Source organism: Pomacea canaliculata, linkage group LG6, assembly GCF_003073045.1.
Source record: "Pomacea canaliculata isolate SZHN2017 linkage group LG6, ASM307304v1, whole genome shotgun sequence".
NCBI lineage: Eukaryota > Metazoa > Mollusca > Gastropoda > Architaenioglossa > Ampullariidae > Pomacea > Pomacea canaliculata.
The window spans coordinates 23,980,285-24,000,457 of NC_037595.1; the positions used below are offsets into that span (position 1 = coordinate 23,980,285).

General features: G+C 39.5%; 3 protein-coding genes across 3 annotated transcripts; all 3 read left to right on the forward strand.

Moving 5' to 3' along the window:
• The first annotated feature begins 3,523 nt into the window (after positions 1–3,523).
• Positions 3,524–8,489, forward strand: LOC112567372. Its single transcript, XM_025244071.1, has 5 exons — positions 3,524–3,645; positions 4,998–5,128; positions 6,104–6,452; positions 6,743–7,588; positions 7,952–8,489. Exons 1-5 carry the CDS (start codon positions 3,565–3,567, stop codon positions 8,474–8,476), a joined length of 1,932 nt encoding a protein of 643 aa, XP_025099856.1. The 5' UTR covers positions 3,524–3,564; the 3' UTR covers positions 8,477–8,489.
• Positions 8,490–9,066: 577 nt separating this feature from the next.
• LOC112566962 lies at positions 9,067–13,851 on the forward strand. Its single transcript, XM_025243393.1, has 9 exons — positions 9,067–9,270; positions 9,458–10,184; positions 10,814–11,070; positions 11,233–11,315; positions 11,611–11,795; positions 12,282–12,458; positions 12,778–12,951; positions 13,133–13,257; positions 13,645–13,851. Exons 1-9 carry the CDS (start codon positions 9,067–9,069, stop codon positions 13,849–13,851), a joined length of 2,139 nt encoding a protein of 712 aa, XP_025099178.1.
• A 352-nt stretch (positions 13,852–14,203) lies between these two features.
• Positions 14,204–19,883, forward strand: LOC112566256. Its single transcript, XM_025242313.1, has 11 exons — positions 14,204–14,248; positions 14,784–14,876; positions 15,046–15,183; positions 15,818–15,920; positions 16,279–16,451; positions 16,633–16,878; positions 17,425–17,759; positions 18,104–18,162; positions 18,445–18,537; positions 18,997–19,088; positions 19,706–19,883. The coding sequence occupies exons 1-11, from the start codon at positions 14,228–14,230 to the stop codon at positions 19,832–19,834; spliced, it is 1,482 nt and encodes a 493-aa protein (XP_025098098.1). The 5' UTR covers positions 14,204–14,227; the 3' UTR covers positions 19,835–19,883.
• The last annotated feature ends 290 nt before the right edge of the window (positions 19,884–20,173 follow it).

The window sequence follows — 20,173 nt, forward strand, 5'->3', positions numbered from 1 at the left end:
CTTTCACGCTTTTCATAAGTTGGTAACAGCAATACTAGTTATTAAAGTAAGAGCCAAGGAAAGTTAGAAGTGAGGTTAAATAACAGGCTTTACCCCGGAAAACAGACGTGGACAGAACTGCGGCCTGAATGAGCCACACTGGAAGATAAACTTTGGGCACCAAGAAGAACCTAGCAATAACAGTCTTCTTCATCACCAAAGGAAAGATCGAAGGCATGGTCCAGAGAACGCATAAGAAACGAAAGAAACAATGTTGCGGCAAGACTGTGTTGTATTGTAAATTTTCTCCCTACACTTTACATCCTCACACTGTCTGTGACTGTTCGATAAGATATCGCAATAAACAATATTATAATAGACATTATATAATATATATATGCTTTTTAAAAAGGCAGAGAAATTTCCTGCCTGTGCGATTTGGGTCATAATAAAGACAAGATCTAATCAATAAGTTGTTGCCAAACATACATAATCAGAAATTTTAAAAAAAAAACTAGTCGCAGAGTGGTGTGTTTTCTTAAATATTAAATAATGTTATATAAAAAGTGTGCATGTGTTTTCTCACATATAGCAAATCTTACTTCGTGTAAAGCAGAGACTTGTTAATTGTTCGTCATCTGCCAAATGTCTACATCACTGACATGTTACAATGACACTTTTGCCATTTCTATGTGTCTCGCCACAGTTTGCAAATACATTTGACGCTCCTCATTAAAAAGAAAACTAATAAAATTATCAAAACTATAAAACTATAAATATTTTATGCAGTAAGACAATATTTTTTCCTGAACATTTATAAAGAAACGTTTTGTCTTCCCAGCCGTGACAGCTTCACTCACTGTAGCTAAAAGGAAAATACAAAGGAAGTTGTTAAACAAAACTGTTGTTTCTGTTGTGCCTGCTGAATAGTGTATGAAGTACAATGTGATGTTACAGCCGTGAGAATCGTACCTTCAGTTTAGAATATTCCAAGGGCAAACTTTGTGTGTGTATGTGTGCGCGCGCGCTTACATTGTCAATTTAAATTTCTAAAAGTTGTTGGCGAGCCAGAAAAAAGCAGCCTTGTTCTTTACCCCTTACACAGACATTAAAGATAGATTGATTGACTGGTTGATTGATGCATACAGAAAAGCACACACGTATTCAAAGGAACAAGTATATAGTATCAACCTGAGTCCTTCGTTTTAATGGATTTTGATTGATCACATCTTTCCATTTTCTAGTCCTTTGTATTGCGTTTTTACCTGCTGAATGATTCATATCAAAACTCTTTGTGTTTAATAGGTAGAAACAAGTGCAGTTTTTAATCAATCGTGTAAGCACAAAGGCTTATAGGCACAGGGTTTGATAGTGGGGATGTCAGTCTGTCGTTCTTGTTACACTGAAAGATGAAGGACCCTCTTTGTTTGAGTATGTGTGTGATGGCTCCTGGTCTCCTTGGATGATGTTCGGAACAATCGCCAACGGGACGGTACGAGGTCGAGAAGGTTAATTCGCAGACTGAAGGGAATAAAGTGCCCAGGGAAGGATAACGTCCCATTGTCGCTGCTCAAAGGTGGCAGGAATGAGCTAGTTCGGGAATTTGAATTTTAAAACTGTATCGTGTAAGTGGCTTTCTTTCGTCTTGTTTAATTTAGGTTGTATTGATTGATGTCCTCGTGCTCTGTGGACTTAAAAGTCTTCGTCAGAAATCTAGCCAATCAAAGGCCAGCTTTGGAGTCCGAGAGGGATATTCTCCCTTCGCCTCTGGATCAGGCTAACATTGCACTGCCCGGAGTTTGTATCAGTGAGCCACTTTGTCTAACTACAAACGTTTGTCCCCCGTGTGCGGTCTTACACAGCAAAGCACGACAACGAGGCTGTTTGACTGGGATGATGGCGGTCACACCTACTACGTCTTAGGAGGAAGCAGTCTGAAGTCGAGTTGACGATGTCGCCAAGCGATGTTATTGTGCACGCTTCACTTGCTCGGTATTTTACCTTTATATTTGATTCTTTTTTATCTTTTTTTTTACAATATTTCATCTTTCCATTTTACTTTATTTAGTTTTATACTTCTCAATAGTTTGTGTTTCACAGTATCTGCACTTGAGTATTGTAATGTTGCTAATGAGCGATGGAAATTTTATTCCAGGTAGTGTTGCACATCAAATTGTGTTCTTATTCAATCTTCTTACTGAAAATCAAAAATGTTATGACAGTATCCTGCCGAATATGAACTTGAGTCGTCTTCTTTAATTCGTTCAACTATCTCTTTCTCTCTGCCCTCTCTCTCTCTCTTACGCACACACATAGATAAAAAATGCACAGACATCTATTTCTTTGTTTGTGAAGAAAAAAGGAGATATGAAACCTATGTGGTTTATTACTGAATGCAATTTGGAATAGTTATACAAGTTTAGCCCATTCAGAATGAGGTTCTTCCTAAACATATTGAGAGCAGCAGCGGCTGGAGGAAGCTTGAGAGACATTGTCAACTGTCTAGTGGCTTCTGCGTTCAAGAATTCTCACATGACATCAGACAGTAACATCATTATAATCTGACTTTTTTCGCTATCTCATTACCAGCAGATATCTCAAAATCACATTAAATTTCCAGTAACTTTTCGAATCCTACATTATTAAATCCTCTTTCCTGATTTTCCCTATGGCACAAAAATTATAATATTACTTGTGTTAATAAGTGTAAGAGGAAAAATGTAATTATGTATTATCCAACTATATTAGTTATATATTATTTCCAAAAAAATTAAGACATTCCTTACCACTACTACGATTTTTGTCAGACGTTTACATCTCCAAGAACATTAACCATCTCAGCTTATAGTACAGAATTGCACCTCGATCTAGTGTTATTGCTGCCGTATGACAGATGCAAAGAAGTAAAGAACTGTGACGATTTAAACCACCCCACTCCCACCCCCTCAAAAAAGCTTCGATAATGTTATCTATAATGTATCTATTAAGGTTTTCAACATAATCGTCATTGAAATTTATCATTTTCCGTTCATAAACCTGATCCTTCATTGACCTATATTTTCTTTTTAATGCATAAAAAATATCAAGAAAAGGCCAGGTAGCTTGAACAAATGCTATAATTTAACATCGTGTCTTGTTTGTACTCAAAATGAAGGAAACACCTTTTTGCTTCATTGAATAATCTTTGTAGTTTAAATGACAATATTTACAAACACATTGTTCTTGCGTCTGCGTAATGAATGAGAAGAATAATTACAAAACTTAGCTCATATAGCAAATGCTTGTATTGATTCCGTTTCTCTTTAGAGTGATTCAGCCAAAAGACAAGGGTGGAAAGCACATACAGAATTCTGAAGTTTTATAAATTTACCTTTTATTAAGAGGGTTAGATAGTAATAAAGGTGATTTGATTTAGCATATGATTATGTAATAATTTTACTCTGCACAGTTATAATACTCTTGACATTTTGTATTTGAATTCATGACTGTTGTTATTATTATCCCGGCAAGTTTATTACGTCTGCACTTGCAGTCCTTCTGGCTCTGAGGCCAGGGGTCACTCGAGGTCAGTCTTCTATCGGATTTATGGTGGACCCAAATGAAGGCAGTCTGCGAGTAGTCACTCCCAATACCCACCTGTCAATCACTTGCTTCTGGGATACGCAGGTAACTAAAGAATCTTTGCTAAAAGAGTTTGTTGTATTTTAGAAAGCTGTTTGTAAGCACATTTTTTTCCCAATGATATCTGTGCTATGAAGACGAGATCATTTTGAGACTGTCACGGATCAGTCCGTGCCTCCATTTTTAAAGTTAGTTTAATCCCTTCTCTGTTTGTAAATTACAATGGTAAATAACATGCATTGATGAGCGTCAGCGAGGAAAGGGAGATCACTCTAGCGACATTGAGAGAGGAGCAGACGGCATTGGCGGACATGAGAGTGGAATGATGTTGTGTGAGTGTTAATTTGAGAGTAGATGCTAGAACGCCTAGAAGTGATTCCTTGCCTAGATAAGGTTTCTTTTCTCCTCTGTGTACGGGACAATTGTGGTAGGTAGCGCCCTTTTGATCGAGGATTCGTCTAGATCTAATCTTGTCGCCTTCGGTGAAGCGCCCAGCAGTGTGTAGACACTGTGTACCGTGTGTACCGTGGGTTTCGCGCAGGCAAGAAAATGTAACTGGAACTGTGTGTGGACGACAGAACTGTGAGTAAAGTACTAAATGACTGCTGGTGCGATTATTAACTACATGATAAGAATTGAGATGAAGAGTGGAGGCTAGGATAAAAAATTAAGATTAAGAGTTATTATAGTGTAAGTGATCGGGGAAGGCCCCGGATTGTAAACATTGTATGTACCGATAACTGTGTTTCGCCGATAGAATATGTTGAGGCCGATTATTAATTATTCATATGTGTCTTGAAGTTTGTTGAAATCTGAGCTATTTAGCTACTTATTAACATCTTGTGGACAGTTCAGGCAATCCTTGTTTTGTGTGTGAAAGAACGCGTACGGACGTTGTGTGTATGTTGCTCGAGAGAGTCGGCGTCCGTGACAGACACCATTGAAGGAAAAATAGTGTGATGCGAAAACCGCTGAGAAGGTTTCTTTACGCATCATAATATCATCCCTAACGTTTAAATGTTTCTATAAAATACATTCTACCAATAGAAGTGACCAAGAAAAGTTATTTTCTGTATTCAAACATCTAACACTTACTGCCTTTTAGTGTTCTTAATGAAAGTGTCATTCAGACTGGTGGTTGCCTTATGTTACAGTTTTGGACATTAGTCATTATGCTCGCTAGGTAGTGAAGAAGTCAAAACCATTAAACTTTCACCAGTCTGTTTCGCAGACACACAAAGATGCATGCATGGACAAAAATTTACCTGAACACGCATCCATGTGACACACTCTAACCGACACATGCTTCCTAGCAAAAAACCGAAGATATACTGTATGCTCAGGAAGTAACACCATTGTTGTCAAATAACATACATCAATAAAATCATTTCCCACAGGAATTTGTGAGTGTCGGTGGTGTGGTGGACACCAGCATCCCCCTGGTCCCACAGTCTCTGTCACAGGCCCAAGGATTGACTCCAGGATCAGTTGTCTTCATCATACAGGGCTTTAATCTGCCTCTGGGACAGTGGGTTTCCTTTTATCTCTTTACCAGGCTGTTACATGTTACAAGTTATTTTCTTTTTTTATTTATTAGTTCAAGATTTATTACGATGTTAAATTTTAACCAGTATAAACACTATCAACAAGGTCTCTCAGGACCAAATTAGTTAGAAGATGATGCTGTGTCTAATTTATTTCCATGTAGTTATTCAGTTACCAGTGAATAAAATATAGGCAAACTAGAAATGAAAGGCTTTACATACGTTGTAACGCTAAGGATGTAGGGGATCAATTTAGTTTTCTATTTAATTGTAAAAACAAAAATTGCTGGTAAACGCAAAAACAATTTGTCATGTTACTATCCTCCCAATCCAAATGACTTTAAGTTCCATTCATTCGTAACTTCAAACAATAAAGAAAAACTTTCATTATATTGGCTTTATTTGTAAAGTTATTACTAAGGAAGTGACATAGAAAAATTAATGTGTGCGTGCGCTTGATAGAAAAATTATATATATATATGAGGAAATGAGTATGTGAATGCATCTGCGACTTTGATAAGAAAGATAGATACATCACATGATGGCAGCCCATTGTTTTCATGTGTTAATATGCTTTGAAATATTTGATTACATACGTAGATATACATTAAAGGGCTAGAAGAAGGAAAGAATGAATCACTGATAAAAAAAATTCGTTTTAATATACATGTATTTGCTGTTATAAACCGATCAGTGATATATATATATAAAAGAGTGGTTGTTTGTGTTGGTGCGTGGGAGTAAAAAATGTTGTACAGGAATGTGTGAGAATATGTAAATATGTAAATTTTTCTTAAATATATTAATAACCCTTAGAGGGTGACAGATTAATGAAGAATCTCGAATCTTCGATTTAGTTGCTTTCTCGTTTGAATCGGGAAATGGTTTTAGTCGAGAACCGTAAGGGAATGAATCATCATTTATTTCATTAGCAACTACATTTGCTTTTTTTTCACCAGACACGTTGTAAATCTGACAGCAACATGTCTGACGCCCGTTACAGTCACAAAGAAAACGTTAAGAGAGACGACAGTGCCAGAGACCTATGGAATAGATGAAGATTCCACACAAACCACAATAACAATCAGTTCAGAAGAGGAGTACGTCACAGAGACTGTCATGTATCCGATCGAAGAGACCATATGCGTCACAGTATACAACGAAGAGTCAATCAAAGGACTCCGTCTGGACCATAGCAACAGCTTTTACGATGTTGTAAACAACACAACAAAATTAACTGCCAGCGTTGCTACAGGGACAGAGCTGACTGTACAGTGGGCCTTTGACAATGAAGTCTACATACAACAGGTTATACTTCTTGATTCGGCTTTTAAAATTTTTGGACGTAATTTCAACCTGCAGAAGATACAACTGTACATTGCAACATTAAAAAATATACAGACAAGAAGGTTTGCACGCGCACACACACACACATCTACCGTCGTGCACACAGAACCATAACTGTGATGCAGTGTCATTTTAAACAGATATTTATCAGAGCTAAAGTACATAACTACAAAAAAGTCTTAAACTATTTATCTAAATTATAAACTATAGGTCCAAAACAAATAGCGCAGACTTCTCTTTCTTTTCCCCAGGTATCCGACAGCGTGAAGACGTTGGGCTTTACCTATCCTCACGTTTGGAAAAATCCAGGTACTTTCACAGTGTACCTCAACGTGTCCAACAGAGTCAGCGACGACTACACAAAAGCAAAAGTCACCGTGTTTTATCCTCTTAACGGATTTACCTTTTCTACCTCCGACACCATCTTGCAAACACAGGAGGAGCTGGTCTTGACGCTGACAATGGCCTCTGATACGAAGATGCCTATGGGTAATGTGACCTTCAACTTGATCTGGGGGGATGGCCCAGAAGTGTTTAATGTCTTGAACGTCACTCCTGGTCAGAATCTCGTATTTAGACACACATACAGCGTACAGGGTGACAGGAACGGCAGCCTAGAGCTTGTCTCACAGGTAGACAACAAGGTTTTCACGTTCCCAGTATATGTCTGGAACAAGTTGAACGTAACATTAAACATATCGGCAACAGCTGGTAAGCCAGGAGACATCTTCAACCTGACCTTTGTCAACCCACCAATTGTAGGTTTTCAATACATTATAAACTGTAGCGGTGGTCAGTTATTCAGCAATAATCAGTCGGCTCTGTATGCAAACTTTTCGCCTCCCGTCCCTCCCTACACCTTTTCCTTCGAAAAGGAAGGAGAATACATCATCGAACTTCACGCCTTTAATCTTATGTACTCTTTCGACACGAGTTACATTATCTTCGTTGAAATTCCGGTGACAGGAATCAGTCTGGCCCATAGTAACAGCTTTTACGACATCGTGAACGACACAACCAAACTAACGGCCAGCGTTGCTACAGGAACCTCGCTGACTGCACAATGGGTCTTTGGCACGGAACTCTACATTCAACAGGTTATATCACTGGATCAAGATTTTTAAATGTGGTATTTTGAAAAAAATCCTATCTAGTCAAATATCTTGTTATATTTTCCTAGTTTATGCCGCCAGAAGAAAGGCATACATGCTTCCCAACACAGAATACAAACATGTCTGAACATATAAAAACCAAGCATATATGCAAAGGTCCGCATACAGACACAAAACCTGGATGTGTTTAGCAGAAACTCCATCAATTCCAATTCAAAACAATATAAATAAGTATTAAATCAAGCGAAAGTATAAATATAAAAATTAGGTCGCTAACTCTCTGAAGATTGTTAAGTATACGTCATCTTCGGATATAATAGCCGTTCTATTTTTGACATTTATCTTCAGGTATCTGACGTCAGCATACTGGACTTTACCTATCCCCACGTTTGGAAAAATTCAGGTACTTTCACAGTGTACCTCAACGTGTCCAACAGAGTCAGCTACAACTACACAAAAGCAAAAGTCACCGTGTTTTATACCCTTAACGGATTTACCTTTTCTACCTCCGACACCATCTTGCAAACACAGGAGGAGCTGGTCTTGATGCTGACCATGGCCTCTGACACGAAGATATCTATGGGTAATGTGACCTTCAACTTGACTTGGGGGGATGGCCCAGAAGTGTTTAATGTCTTGAACGTCACTCCTGGTCAGAATCTCGTATTAAGACACACATACAGCGTACAGGGTGACAGGAACGGCAGCCTAGAGTTGGTCTCACAGGTAGACAACAAGGTTTTCACGTTCCCAGTATATGTCTGGAACAAGTTAAACGTAACATTAAACATATCGGCAACAGCTGGTAAGCCAGGAGACATCTTCAACCTGACCTTCGTAAACCCACCAATTGTAGGTTTCAATACATTATAAACTGTAGCGGTGGTCAGTTATTCAGCAACAACCAGTCGGCGTTGTATGCAAACTTTTCGCCTCTCGTCCCTCCCTACACTGTTTCCTTCGAAAAGGTAGGGATATACGTCATCAACCTTCACTCATTCAACCCCCTGTACTCGTTTCTCACAAGCTACACTATCATTGTGGAGAACCCTATGAGACCTGACGACCTGACTCTACTTCCTGCGCAGACTATAATACCTGTTCCCGATGGTAACATTACTTTTACAGTCAAAGCTATGGACATAATAAACCTCACGACCGCCTTTTGTATCTGGGACTTTGATCAGAATGATACGACAAGTCCCGTATATTTGAACATTCCTGGAAGTTTTCCTGTAGAAAAGAAGCACACGTTTCATTCTGCAAGAACCTACTCGGTGTCCTTTCATTGCTGGAACAACATATCCGAGGTGACTGTCGTTTCAAGGGTAACGACGAGGAACTGGAAAATGAGTAACTTTATTCTCTCCTACGAAAACGTTCAGGGAATGGATGGACAGGTTCCTCAAGGAGCAGTCTTTTTTACTTTATCCCTGCTTGACATCCAACGTCCTCCCTTAGAAATGAAAGTGGTCTTCGAATTTGGCGACGCCAGTCCAATTCAAAATATAGATTTTGAAAAATGGGTTCACATTCACAACTACCCTTATAGAGACGTCTACAATGGCACACTGATACTGTCGCACCCAGATAAAGGCAACATCACCTTCAGGTTAGACGTGCGGGTTGGCACATTCCAGCTGGTCGTAGAATCTCTTGGTGGTCTGGTGATGTCCCACACATTTCGATTTAACGTTTCTGTTCCGAGGAATTTTACCGGCAGTGCGACTGTGTATTTTGGAGACGGAAGTTTTTCCTCAGAGTGTGAAAAGGTGGACACTGTTTGGATATTCTCCCACATCTATCAACGTGTAGGATACTACCAGGCTTCCTTGACAGGTTATGGCCCAATAGTGTCCAACACCTTCCAGTCCGGCATTTACAGAGCACGTGATGTTTCCTGCAACACTGGAAGTGGAGGGATCGGTCAGAGACTTAACACTAGAGGTAAAACCAGGTGAAATACCCCATCCTCCAGGAAATGTCACTGCTTATGTTCGACTAAAGTCTTCACAAAGGATCATGCACATGAACTGTACGTTTAATTGGGACGAGATCATGGACGAGACTTTTATCACCTTTACCGGTCCGATGGAATCGAATGCTGTAGTCGTTTATCGATACAACTACATCACGCTGGGCTCCAAAGTCGTGACGTTGGAATGTAGCAATGCCTACTCGCACAGCATCGTTCAGGTGGAGGTTTTCGTTACAAATCAGTGTTTTTCGCCAGACCCCATCTTCGACAGACAGTACAGCAAGCAGGCGAAGCCCATGACAGTGCTGAACTCCGAGCCGGCGAAACTCGTCACACGCACTGTCATCAAGTGCACGGATATCAAACCCAACTTTACCTGGGCCATCAAGGTCGTCAAAAACGATTCGATACTGCCCTTTGAGTACCCACATCTTGATTACCTGACGTGGGAGCGTGGGCAGCTTGAGCCCGACTTGTACCGGTTTAGTCTCAACATCTCCTTCGGGCGCGAGCATGACTTCTGTTGGCTGTCGGAGATGATATACGTCAGGGTGGAGAGGGCACCGTTAGTTGCTGACATCCAGGGTGGCACCAGGAAGACAGGTGAGTGTGTTGTAAGGAAGCTCGCCAGGGGCTGTAAAAAAGATTACTGATAAATTTTCATTTTTAGATTTTTAGTTCTGAGACTTGCATCAAACAAAGTTAATAAAGCACTAGCAATATAGAAACATTTATGGAAGGTGATGATAAAAAAAATAAACATCGCAAAGCCCACTTCCGACCTTTACCGATAACGCATTTGTGTCCCCACACTACCAAAACACCCGTAAACGGTGATCAGAAAGAAAACGATTAGTGATGCTGCGTGACATGTTGCCGCCAGCCTCTCCTTTTGAAGGCTGCCTCCGCAAAGCTCCATCAGGACTCCATCAGACACGCTGATGCCTGGGGGCTGATTCCCATTCACAGTCAAATTAGTGTACAATGTTGCTAAATATTACATCGACTTCAGCTAACAGCCGGGCTTGGGACCGTCCTTGGCGGAGGGCGGCCAGCCCTGTAAACAGATGCCACGTGCAGAGAAAGAACAGCATGCCCGACCTTCACTGTATTGGTGACAGGCGCTAACAGCGCTAACCATTGCGCCACCGGGCCGCCAGCATTATCAGTGGTGGGATGTTTTAGAATCAGTACCTCTCGCCCTAACGTTCACTGTACATGTCGGCTGACAGGTGATCCTCACGCCATAGTGGACGCTCGGACAGGTTCCTACGACCGCATCATGGGCTACGGCAACAACGAGGGCTTAGCGTTCACCTGGAGCTGCAGGACCTACAACTCCACCAGCGTGCAAGAGTTACTCTCCTTGGAATCGGCTGCTTCCCCAGGCTCGTCCGTTCCATGTGACAGAATATCCACTGAAATCGAGGCTGGCAAGAGACAACTTAACATCTCCGATGACGTTCAGTCTATGGGATTTCTGTTCGAGGTTTGAATATGTGGTGTATCACGCATCGTCATTGGAGGACCATTTTGTGTCGTCATCATTCTTGTTATAACTGTGTATCATAACTAACTGTTCGTAGTTAATGACGTCATTAAACAAAAGGTCATTGCGTGACGTATTTGAGAGTTGTGCTTCATCGTACAGGTTGCTGTATCCTATGATGACTTGACATCCAACGCCACTGCGCATGTACAGTTCATCCGGGGCTCTCTCAACACCGAGATCGTGTAAGAAGCAGTTTGAGTTTTGTAGTTGCCTTGTGTCGCAAAGACATTGTACAAGAGGACTATTTTGTATGCAAACATTTTCAGCGTTATATATCTCTTGCAGTTCACTCTTTTCATCACTTACGAACCCACACTCATTCACATGTGTATGTGTCAATCAATTGATCCATTAACTGATCGGCACATAAATGTTTAAATACATGGAAAATGACGTTGGGACGAAAATAAAACAAAAAAAAAAAACAACGGAGATCTGTAACAGTCAAATAATCTGTCCGCTCTGTCTTGTCCTTAGATGCATTCTGAACTGTGGGATGAAGGTTGCAGTATCATCTAAGTTGGTTCTCAATGTAACCTGCGATCGTTGCACACAAGAACCCAGTGCGACAGTCATATACGTATGGAAGATCTTTAAGGTCGACAATTCAACCAACGGAACTAAAGTTGAAATCTCGGACACTAACATTTTTGAGAAGACAGGTACGTAAAAACAGGATGTAACATTTGTGTAAAGGTACTTTTCTGGGGAGACCGTGTCAGATGACGAATAAAAGAAGTTGATTGCCAGCAGAAAGCTTACTTATTAGACGCCATTATTTCACACTATTAAATATCATCATAAACATATTCTGCGAAGAAAACAATACAAATTCTTGCCCGGTATCACTCTGGCCCAAAACAAATTGCAACACGTCTTTTTCCTAACTACATAATTAAGGAATTTGCACACTATAATCAAAGACATTATATTATATATGGCCTTTGATGTAATGGTCCTTAGAAGTCATGGGTAATGCAAATCGCCTCATTTCTAACCTTTTACATGCCGACTGGACTATTTCGTGGATTGCTCTAATCATTGTATCTCACAGCCGTTAATAGGTCTATAAGAGATTATTTATCGTTTGTTGCATTTGAATGGGGAAATCTTTTATTAAACATCCTTAATAACCATGACTTCTGCAGACACAAGCATTGGACGAGGGGCGGTGATCAAGGAGAATGCGCTGGAAGGTGGTCAGACGTACCGGGTGGAGGTTAACGTGACACTGCTGGATGATCACTCCAATGGCTTTGCCGCCAGAGAGTTCAGGACAAACTGTCCGCCATGGGGAGGCAACTGCACGGTAACTCCACTACAAGGTAAGTGGATTTAGGTGAACAGAAATGAATATTCGCAATGGTTTTACTAACGGGGTACTCTAGGTCAAGGGTTGATCAAGAACCAAGTAACGCACGAAGTGTGTATTTTGTAGATGTTTACTGTGCTGATTCAGAGATGGTGATGCATTTACTTTGTGTCATAGCCCTTATAATTCCATTAAATACATTTTTTTCTGACTTAACCGTCGTCATCATTTAAGCTTCATTATAATAAAACTGAATGAAGTTTTTTTTTTAGGTCAAACTCACTTTAAAACTCAGCTTTAGTAAAATCCTCTATCATTTTCTTTCCCATCAGGCAATGTTATGACGGATTCCTTCTCGATGGCATGCACTGGCTGGAAGGACGAGGGCTTTTCTGAGGACGCCAACAGTACAAGTGATGGAGACGAAGAATCGTTACTTTTGGCGCCTTTGATTTACAAGTTTCTGCTGAGACGATATAACACGATTTTTCCTATCGCTCAAGGAGGTGCAGTCAATGAAAACTTCGGTTTCTTTTCTTTTTCATTGACAGCAAACAACCAGATCATGTTTTGAATGCTGCGATTTTGTTGGTTGATGTAAAATTTAGGGAAAATCGATCTAAAATTATTGTCAAACAAAAACTATACAAACTATAAATACAAGAATAATAAGTATTTTGTTGGCAGGGGAGAGCAAAATGCCTCGAATAATGTTACCATATATTCCGGGACCAAATAACTCTGAGCATGAGCTGGTGGCTCGTATTTATGATCCATGGAATGACTTCATTGAAGTTTCCCAGCCTATCAAGGTGAGAGATTTTATCAATGAAAAGTAAATTTTACGATGTACTCTTTGTGATCACCCATTCCTGCAAAATCTGTTATAGTTAAATGACTTTTTAAAGGATGAGCTATTTTTGCAGAGTTACTGGGTCTACCAAAATCATAGGCACAGTGATGGACGATGATTGTTGATTACATTAAGAGCAGATGCAATTTTAATAATATTTAATGAAAATGGGGTCCGGTGGCACTGCAGTTAAGACAAAAATATATCGAATCCGTTGGCGGACGTGGGAGGAGGGCACAGCTGGTCTATAAAAAGATGAGATTACAAAAAATACACAGGTTAAAAAAGAGGAATGGAGAGTGAGAAGAAAAATTTCAATTTATGAAACAAATGACTCTTTTTTCAGCTTTACGCCAATGACAGCAGTTCAAGTTTAGAAAATACTCTGGAATTTTGGTATGGCCAGGTTTCCTACACTAACCGGTCATCGAACTTGGAAAAGCAGATGAAAAGTCTTACTATCGCGAGCTCTTTGATCTCTACATTCGTGAGTGGCTCTACTTTCTCTGACCTCTCTGGTCTCTGGTCGTTACACTGGCGGAACAACATCTAAAAAAAATTATCAAGCGTTGAGAATACCACAGAAACTAAACAAGCACACAAAACACTCAAGCAAAGAAACGAGCAAATAAAAACAGATAAATCAAAAGACAGATGAACGAAAAATGTAATCAAACAGTCAATAACCAACTTATTCTATTGATATTCCGAGAGCAATATACACATCTCTGCTCAACGCTTACTCATGGATACAAAGAATGCTTATTAAGAGAATAACTTTCAAAGTTAATTTCAAGATAATTGTACAAAAATAATGCAGTAATATATTTTGAAATATCAAGTTATGGTAGGAAATCACGAAACGGGGCTAATGGTGCTTATGACTTGTAACTTATTAGAATGCTTCAGACAATCAGACGGAATTGCAGATGGCCCAAAAAAGCTCGGGGGTAAGTTTGTTATAATAGCCCATAATCTATTTTCAACATAATATATATATAATGTAATCACCTACAATTTTATTCATCTTTATCTTGTCGCATTTTTGTTTATTTTATTAAATATAACAGTTTTTCTACTACCAGTCAGCTGTTATTCACTCAGTGTGTGTGTGTGTGTGTTGTCCATGAGTGGTAGAAAGTTTCTTAAGAATTACTTTTAATATTCAGACTTTGTGGCAGCACGATCTTGTCTATGGTTAAAAAAAGAAGCCTTGTCATTTACTAGCTGTATTTCAGTTGAACTTTCTTGACGACCATATTATCCAATGTGTCGACATATATCATATGAATTTAGTAAAAGAACGAAACGAAATGCGATGTCGATATCCTAGTTTTCTTCACATTTAATGTTAAAGCACTAGATTATAGTTAATCTACATGAAGCATATACCGAAATAATAAGTAAAAACTCCAGTGAATATTTTTCTGAATATGAATGTTAAATCCCGCAGCATTGAACAGTTGCTAGTAATTATGTCCGCAGAACACAAAGCATGTGGTCAATACTGGCTGGAGCAATATTTGGACCGAACTCCAGCATCCTTCAAGCTCTCCCATGAAAGACAATCTGACCGCGGTAAGACTGGTAATTTACTCCCACACCCTCAACAACATCTAACCTTTGCTCTTTATAACTGTATATATTTGTGTGCATATGTTTATGTACGCATGTCGGTGAGTGCGACAGTCATTGAATACACTCATAGACACGTACGTATCTACATAAATGTCTACCACTGCTACAGGTCACGGACTATTTCATTAGCATGGTTCGGATCCGTGGGGAGGACGCCAAGAACCTCTCTGGTCACGGACTGACGGCCCTGGCGGAGGGTCTGAGCATGATCCTCCTCAACCCCGCCACCACCAGCCCCGACTCCCTGGTAAGTGCTTGACTCTCATTCCAGTGTTAATGAAAAGGTCGCTTATGATTGTCACACCTAGGGCAATATTTAGGATGCGAAGAGGAGGTGAAGGCACTGCCACATGCAGAGACTGAGAGATAAAGGAACAAAGATGCACAGATGTACGAAATCTGCTATACAAATCTGAGATATTCCCTTATAATGAATCATTCATTATAGTGCATAACAAAGTACACTCAACATATCTATAATTTAATGTCATTAGTCACACTCCCCAACTCTAATTGGAATTTAATTAAATCAAATTTCTCAGCTAAAGTTTCTTCACCGCACATCATCTGTTAGCTCCTTTGGCTCATAATCACTTGTGATTTGTGTTTAATCTCACTTAACCATTCACCTTCATGAGAATGGGACTTACCTCACAATAATGATTCTGTCACTTTTTTTTCTCTTATTAAATTACGCACACAATATAAGACCCACTATAATTAAATACAATCAAAGAAAGCTAGAGGTGACAGGTTGAGCTCATTTGTTTACATGGGTAAAAACATTTTTAGTTTTCAGCACAAAAGATGGTGGGATCTTTCACCTTTCAATTTTTGGCTACTTTTCTGTGTGAATTTGTCTTATTAATCCATGTTTTCAGGAATCAACCATAGAGGTGATAGAAATGGCCACGGAATCTTTGAGGACCATGTATACCACGAAACCTTATCCAATATTCGAGAATCTAAAGGAATCTATTTCCGGTAATTAATTAGGGCTTAGTCATAATTTTCCATATTTCTTTCCTGATCTGAAATAATAGTTTGTAATTCTAGAAAAAAGCATACATAAATGTAAGCAATTTATTTCTAGATATTCTTATTTTAGGGGGTAAGTGTAAACCTTAACTGCATTTTTTGCATAAATCTTAGAAGGCGATTTTAGTAGAACTCAGGACCCTAGAGGTCACCATTATTGTCTAACATCGTCTCGCCTTGTGGATAGATGATACTTTTGATGATTTGATTTGACTCGTGAATCTTAGATTTGTTTGAACTTTACTTGTTGCTTTTCACGACTTTGTTGTCTTTTACGACTTCTGGATTTTTCTAACGTTCACAGCTATGACGGCGCTACTGGATCGCATCATTGCCGCCAGTGTTCCATCATATCACATAGCAGATGGTCGTGGGATCGTCTTCAACTCCTCCGACATCAGCGAAGATGACAAAAATTTTATCCAAGAAAGTTTGGGTATTGTCTCAGCTATAAAGGATCAGGAGAAAATAAAACTGGTAAGATAGGTAAAATAACATGCACTTAGCAAGACAGACCTGTTAACATAGGTCTAGTAGGTAATCTATGCAAGACAGAGAGTAAAATAGGACTGTATAGATAAGCTTAGCCATATAAACCAAGGGATACTCTCTTCACTACAAAACATGGCCAAGGGACTCAGGGTTTTGTTGCTCTCAGATCAAGAAAGTCCTGCCTAAGTTGGAGGAAACACTACACGCTATGTACGACTCTCTTCTCGCCGGAATGGTCGTCAGTCAAGTCCCAGAAACGGTCGAACGAGGCGGGATATCGTTAATGGCCAGCAAGATGACAGGAAACGACCTCAACAACAGCACCATCGTCGCCGACCCCAAGACAGTTCTTCTGGAAATAAAAAGCGACGGCGACAAAGCGAGCGACCCAAACTCGGAGGTAGTAGTCAAGGTAACCGACAAATAATTAGAAAAATTCTGAAAGTGATGTGTGAGTTGTGCGAGACAGATGGCCTTGACACAATGGCTGTTACAGTTATTATTTTGTTTTGTTCAAAATTAAAGGTAAAACTTATGTGTGGGTTCTGCTGGGCCTATTGCCTTCTGAACCAACCTGAATCATCTTTCCTATCTGTGCATGCATGTCTGCATTTAGCTGTTTCATTACTTATTTCGTTGGTCTTCTCTGTTGATTGGTTCTTAGCTTGGTTTTAACACAACGCAACTATTTCTTGTTACCATTAAGAGCAGCTGTAATTTAAAATATTTTCAATGATAAAGCGGTCCGGTTAAAAAAATTACAGCGGTATTCGGTAGTCATGGGTTCAAAGCTTATCTCAGACCGCTGTTCTTTCTCTACATAGCAACAATTGACAGGGCCGACTGCTTGGCCATAAAATAGCCCTAGTAGATAATGGTAAAGCACCAATTCACAATATGACCCACTTGAATTATCCTTAAAATAAAACTCATAGATTTGGATCATATCACGTTGCAGGCCACGGTGTACACCCAGAACCCGTATGCCTGGTCCAGCGATTCCTCTTCCTACAACATCACGTCGCCGGTCGTGCGGGTGGATCTGCAAGACAACAACGGTACCCGAGTGCTGAGCACACTCAGCATGACGATCAAGAGAGGCGCCAAGGTCCCGCTACCTTCTCTCGGCTCCTTCCTCTCCAACGACACCCGCGGCGGTTTCGACAACTTGCTGTACCATCGCCTGTCAGTGCCCTCCCTTTACTCCACCGTGGTGACGTACATACAACTTCCGCTTGAGATGGGGAACGTTGTAGCCTACTTCCGGTCTGGTAAAGCGCCCTCGCTGTACAGGTTTGGACAGAGGAATTTTATAAACATGAAGATGTTCTACATCAGATACCTTATGGTCCCACAATACGAGCTTTGATATTACAATAATTCTGTTTTCTGATTTTTTTATAGCAGTAATGCGAACTTTTTAAAAGCCAAAATCAAGAAGCACCCAACAATATAAAAACATCATTTGTAAAGAAACATTAAAATAATGAAAAGCTTTTATTTAATAATTCCTAAAAACTATATGAAGTTCCATGGAGTGAGTTCTCCGCTATTCAACAGTTCAGAAAGTTCTAACTGCCGCAAGTATTATCAACGAAGCCATAACCTGTCTGTGCCGAATTTGTACTTGTTTGCAGGCACGACTATAAAACAGAAGGGGAACACCTTCAATCTACCGAAAGTGAATTGGAACTGTGTAAGTAGTCGACATAGTTTTTGTAGTTCACTCATTGGGTCATCTCCGTGCTGTTGGTGGTGAGGGGATTCAGATATCGCTCAGATCTATGTCTTATTTGTGATGATTTAAGGTAATGTATTTTATCGTCATGCAGAAGGTGCTGGACGTTCACCTTGTTTCCTTTATATATTTAACTTTCTTTCTTCTCTTCCTTCATTCCAGCTATATTTCTATCTTTGTTCTCCATGAAAGATAGGGCAAAGAAGTGAAGAATGATATCTTGCAAATTATTTTGAACAGCCTCAGACGACAATACGACAACGTTTAAATTTCTTGTGCCCGCTGGTGTGCTGAAGGTTGGGGCAGGCATGGTTGGTTTCTACGTAGCTGAAAGTAAGTTCGATGATACAAAGATGTCGAGGAGTTACAGTTCTACAGCTTTGAGTTCAGAGTATAATGTACATGATCATTATCAATCTGTGATAAATCAGTATAATTAATAATCAAAAATAGTTTTCTTATCAATACATCAAATCATTCGTAGGTATTTTGAGGATGTACATGATCCGAAAGCAGGCAGGGAGAAGGGATTTCACTATATTTTAAATTATTTAACATTACATACATGTACAGGTGAATAAATGTAAACTTTTAAAATCGCACCAAGTGTATTCAATAAGGACTAGCAGGAAAATAGACAATTATGAGAACTAAATTCAAGATTAATGTTATTTCTACGATTTTAAACGCGAAGATTCTCTTGAAAAAAGCTTGAAAAATACCAGGAAAAGAAAAATTACAGGATATCGGTGCACCCTGATAGAAATAACACGATCATTCCTATGTTTTCAGGTAATGAGACCTTTGCCTACAAATACCTGTCGTTTACTGACAGCTGTCATGTTTGGGACGAGAACAACCACAAGTGGGTTCCAGCCTGCAAGGTGTGCACATTGTGTTATGAACCACGATAAGGATTTTAATTTTTAGCGCAACAAATAATAAATCAATCGACACATTACTTTTAAAGTTCTAATAAGTGGAGACATGAAAAAATGTAAATAAAAGTATTTTATAATCATTACAAGAGTAAAATTGATATCAAACATTTAGACTACGTTTAACGACTACAATACAGGTTAATTAATACAGGTACAACCAGTTGACCACACAAACACAAATTATACTATCATATAATTTCTGTTTATTTTTGAAAGTCACGAAGTGAATACACTGACACTGTTTCAACTCTTACATCAGTTGTTCGTCCAAGAAGATATAATAACTCCTGAGGCTAGTTGTACAACATGTTCAAAAAATGTAAAACTGTTCTTAAAAAACGCGAATACGAAACATTATGCTGACAGTACCAAAATTCCTCCTCAAATGCTTTTATTTTATTTACAATAATTCTAGTTTTAAAAGGTTCCAAAATTGTGCTGTGTTTCTAGAAAACTGATTAACTAGTTACATTTAAAGATGTGTTGTGCAGCTAGCACCTTGTGTCCACTTCTCTAGATCATCTAATAGTTTTTTGATCGAGGTTATCTTTGTCTCACAGATGTCCTCAGCTTCCACTGCTACCGAGACAGTGTGCACCTGTGATAATCCACCAGGCGTGGCCTTTGCCAGCGCCTTCATGGTGCCGCCCAACACTATCGACTTCAAGCTTGTTTTCTCCAAAGTTTGACCCCAACAACGCCTCGGTATACGGCACACTGATTGGTCTTCTGCTTGTCTGGGTGCTGGGCGTTGTGTGGGCCCGACGTCAGGATAAGAAAGACAAGGAAAAGGTAAATGTCTGTGGTGATGATGATGAAACAGTATATTTTATAATTTCTGTGTGCTCGCGCGCGTGTGTATATATGTATATGAGAGAGATAGAGAGTGAGGGAGAACAAGGCAGATAATGGGCACATTAAGTTGTGTTGTTTATGTTGAAACTAATAAACAGCAATACTTAAAACGCCTATTCTAAATTTTACCATAATGCTCAGAAAATGAAAGTCTCAATTTATTGATAAATTTT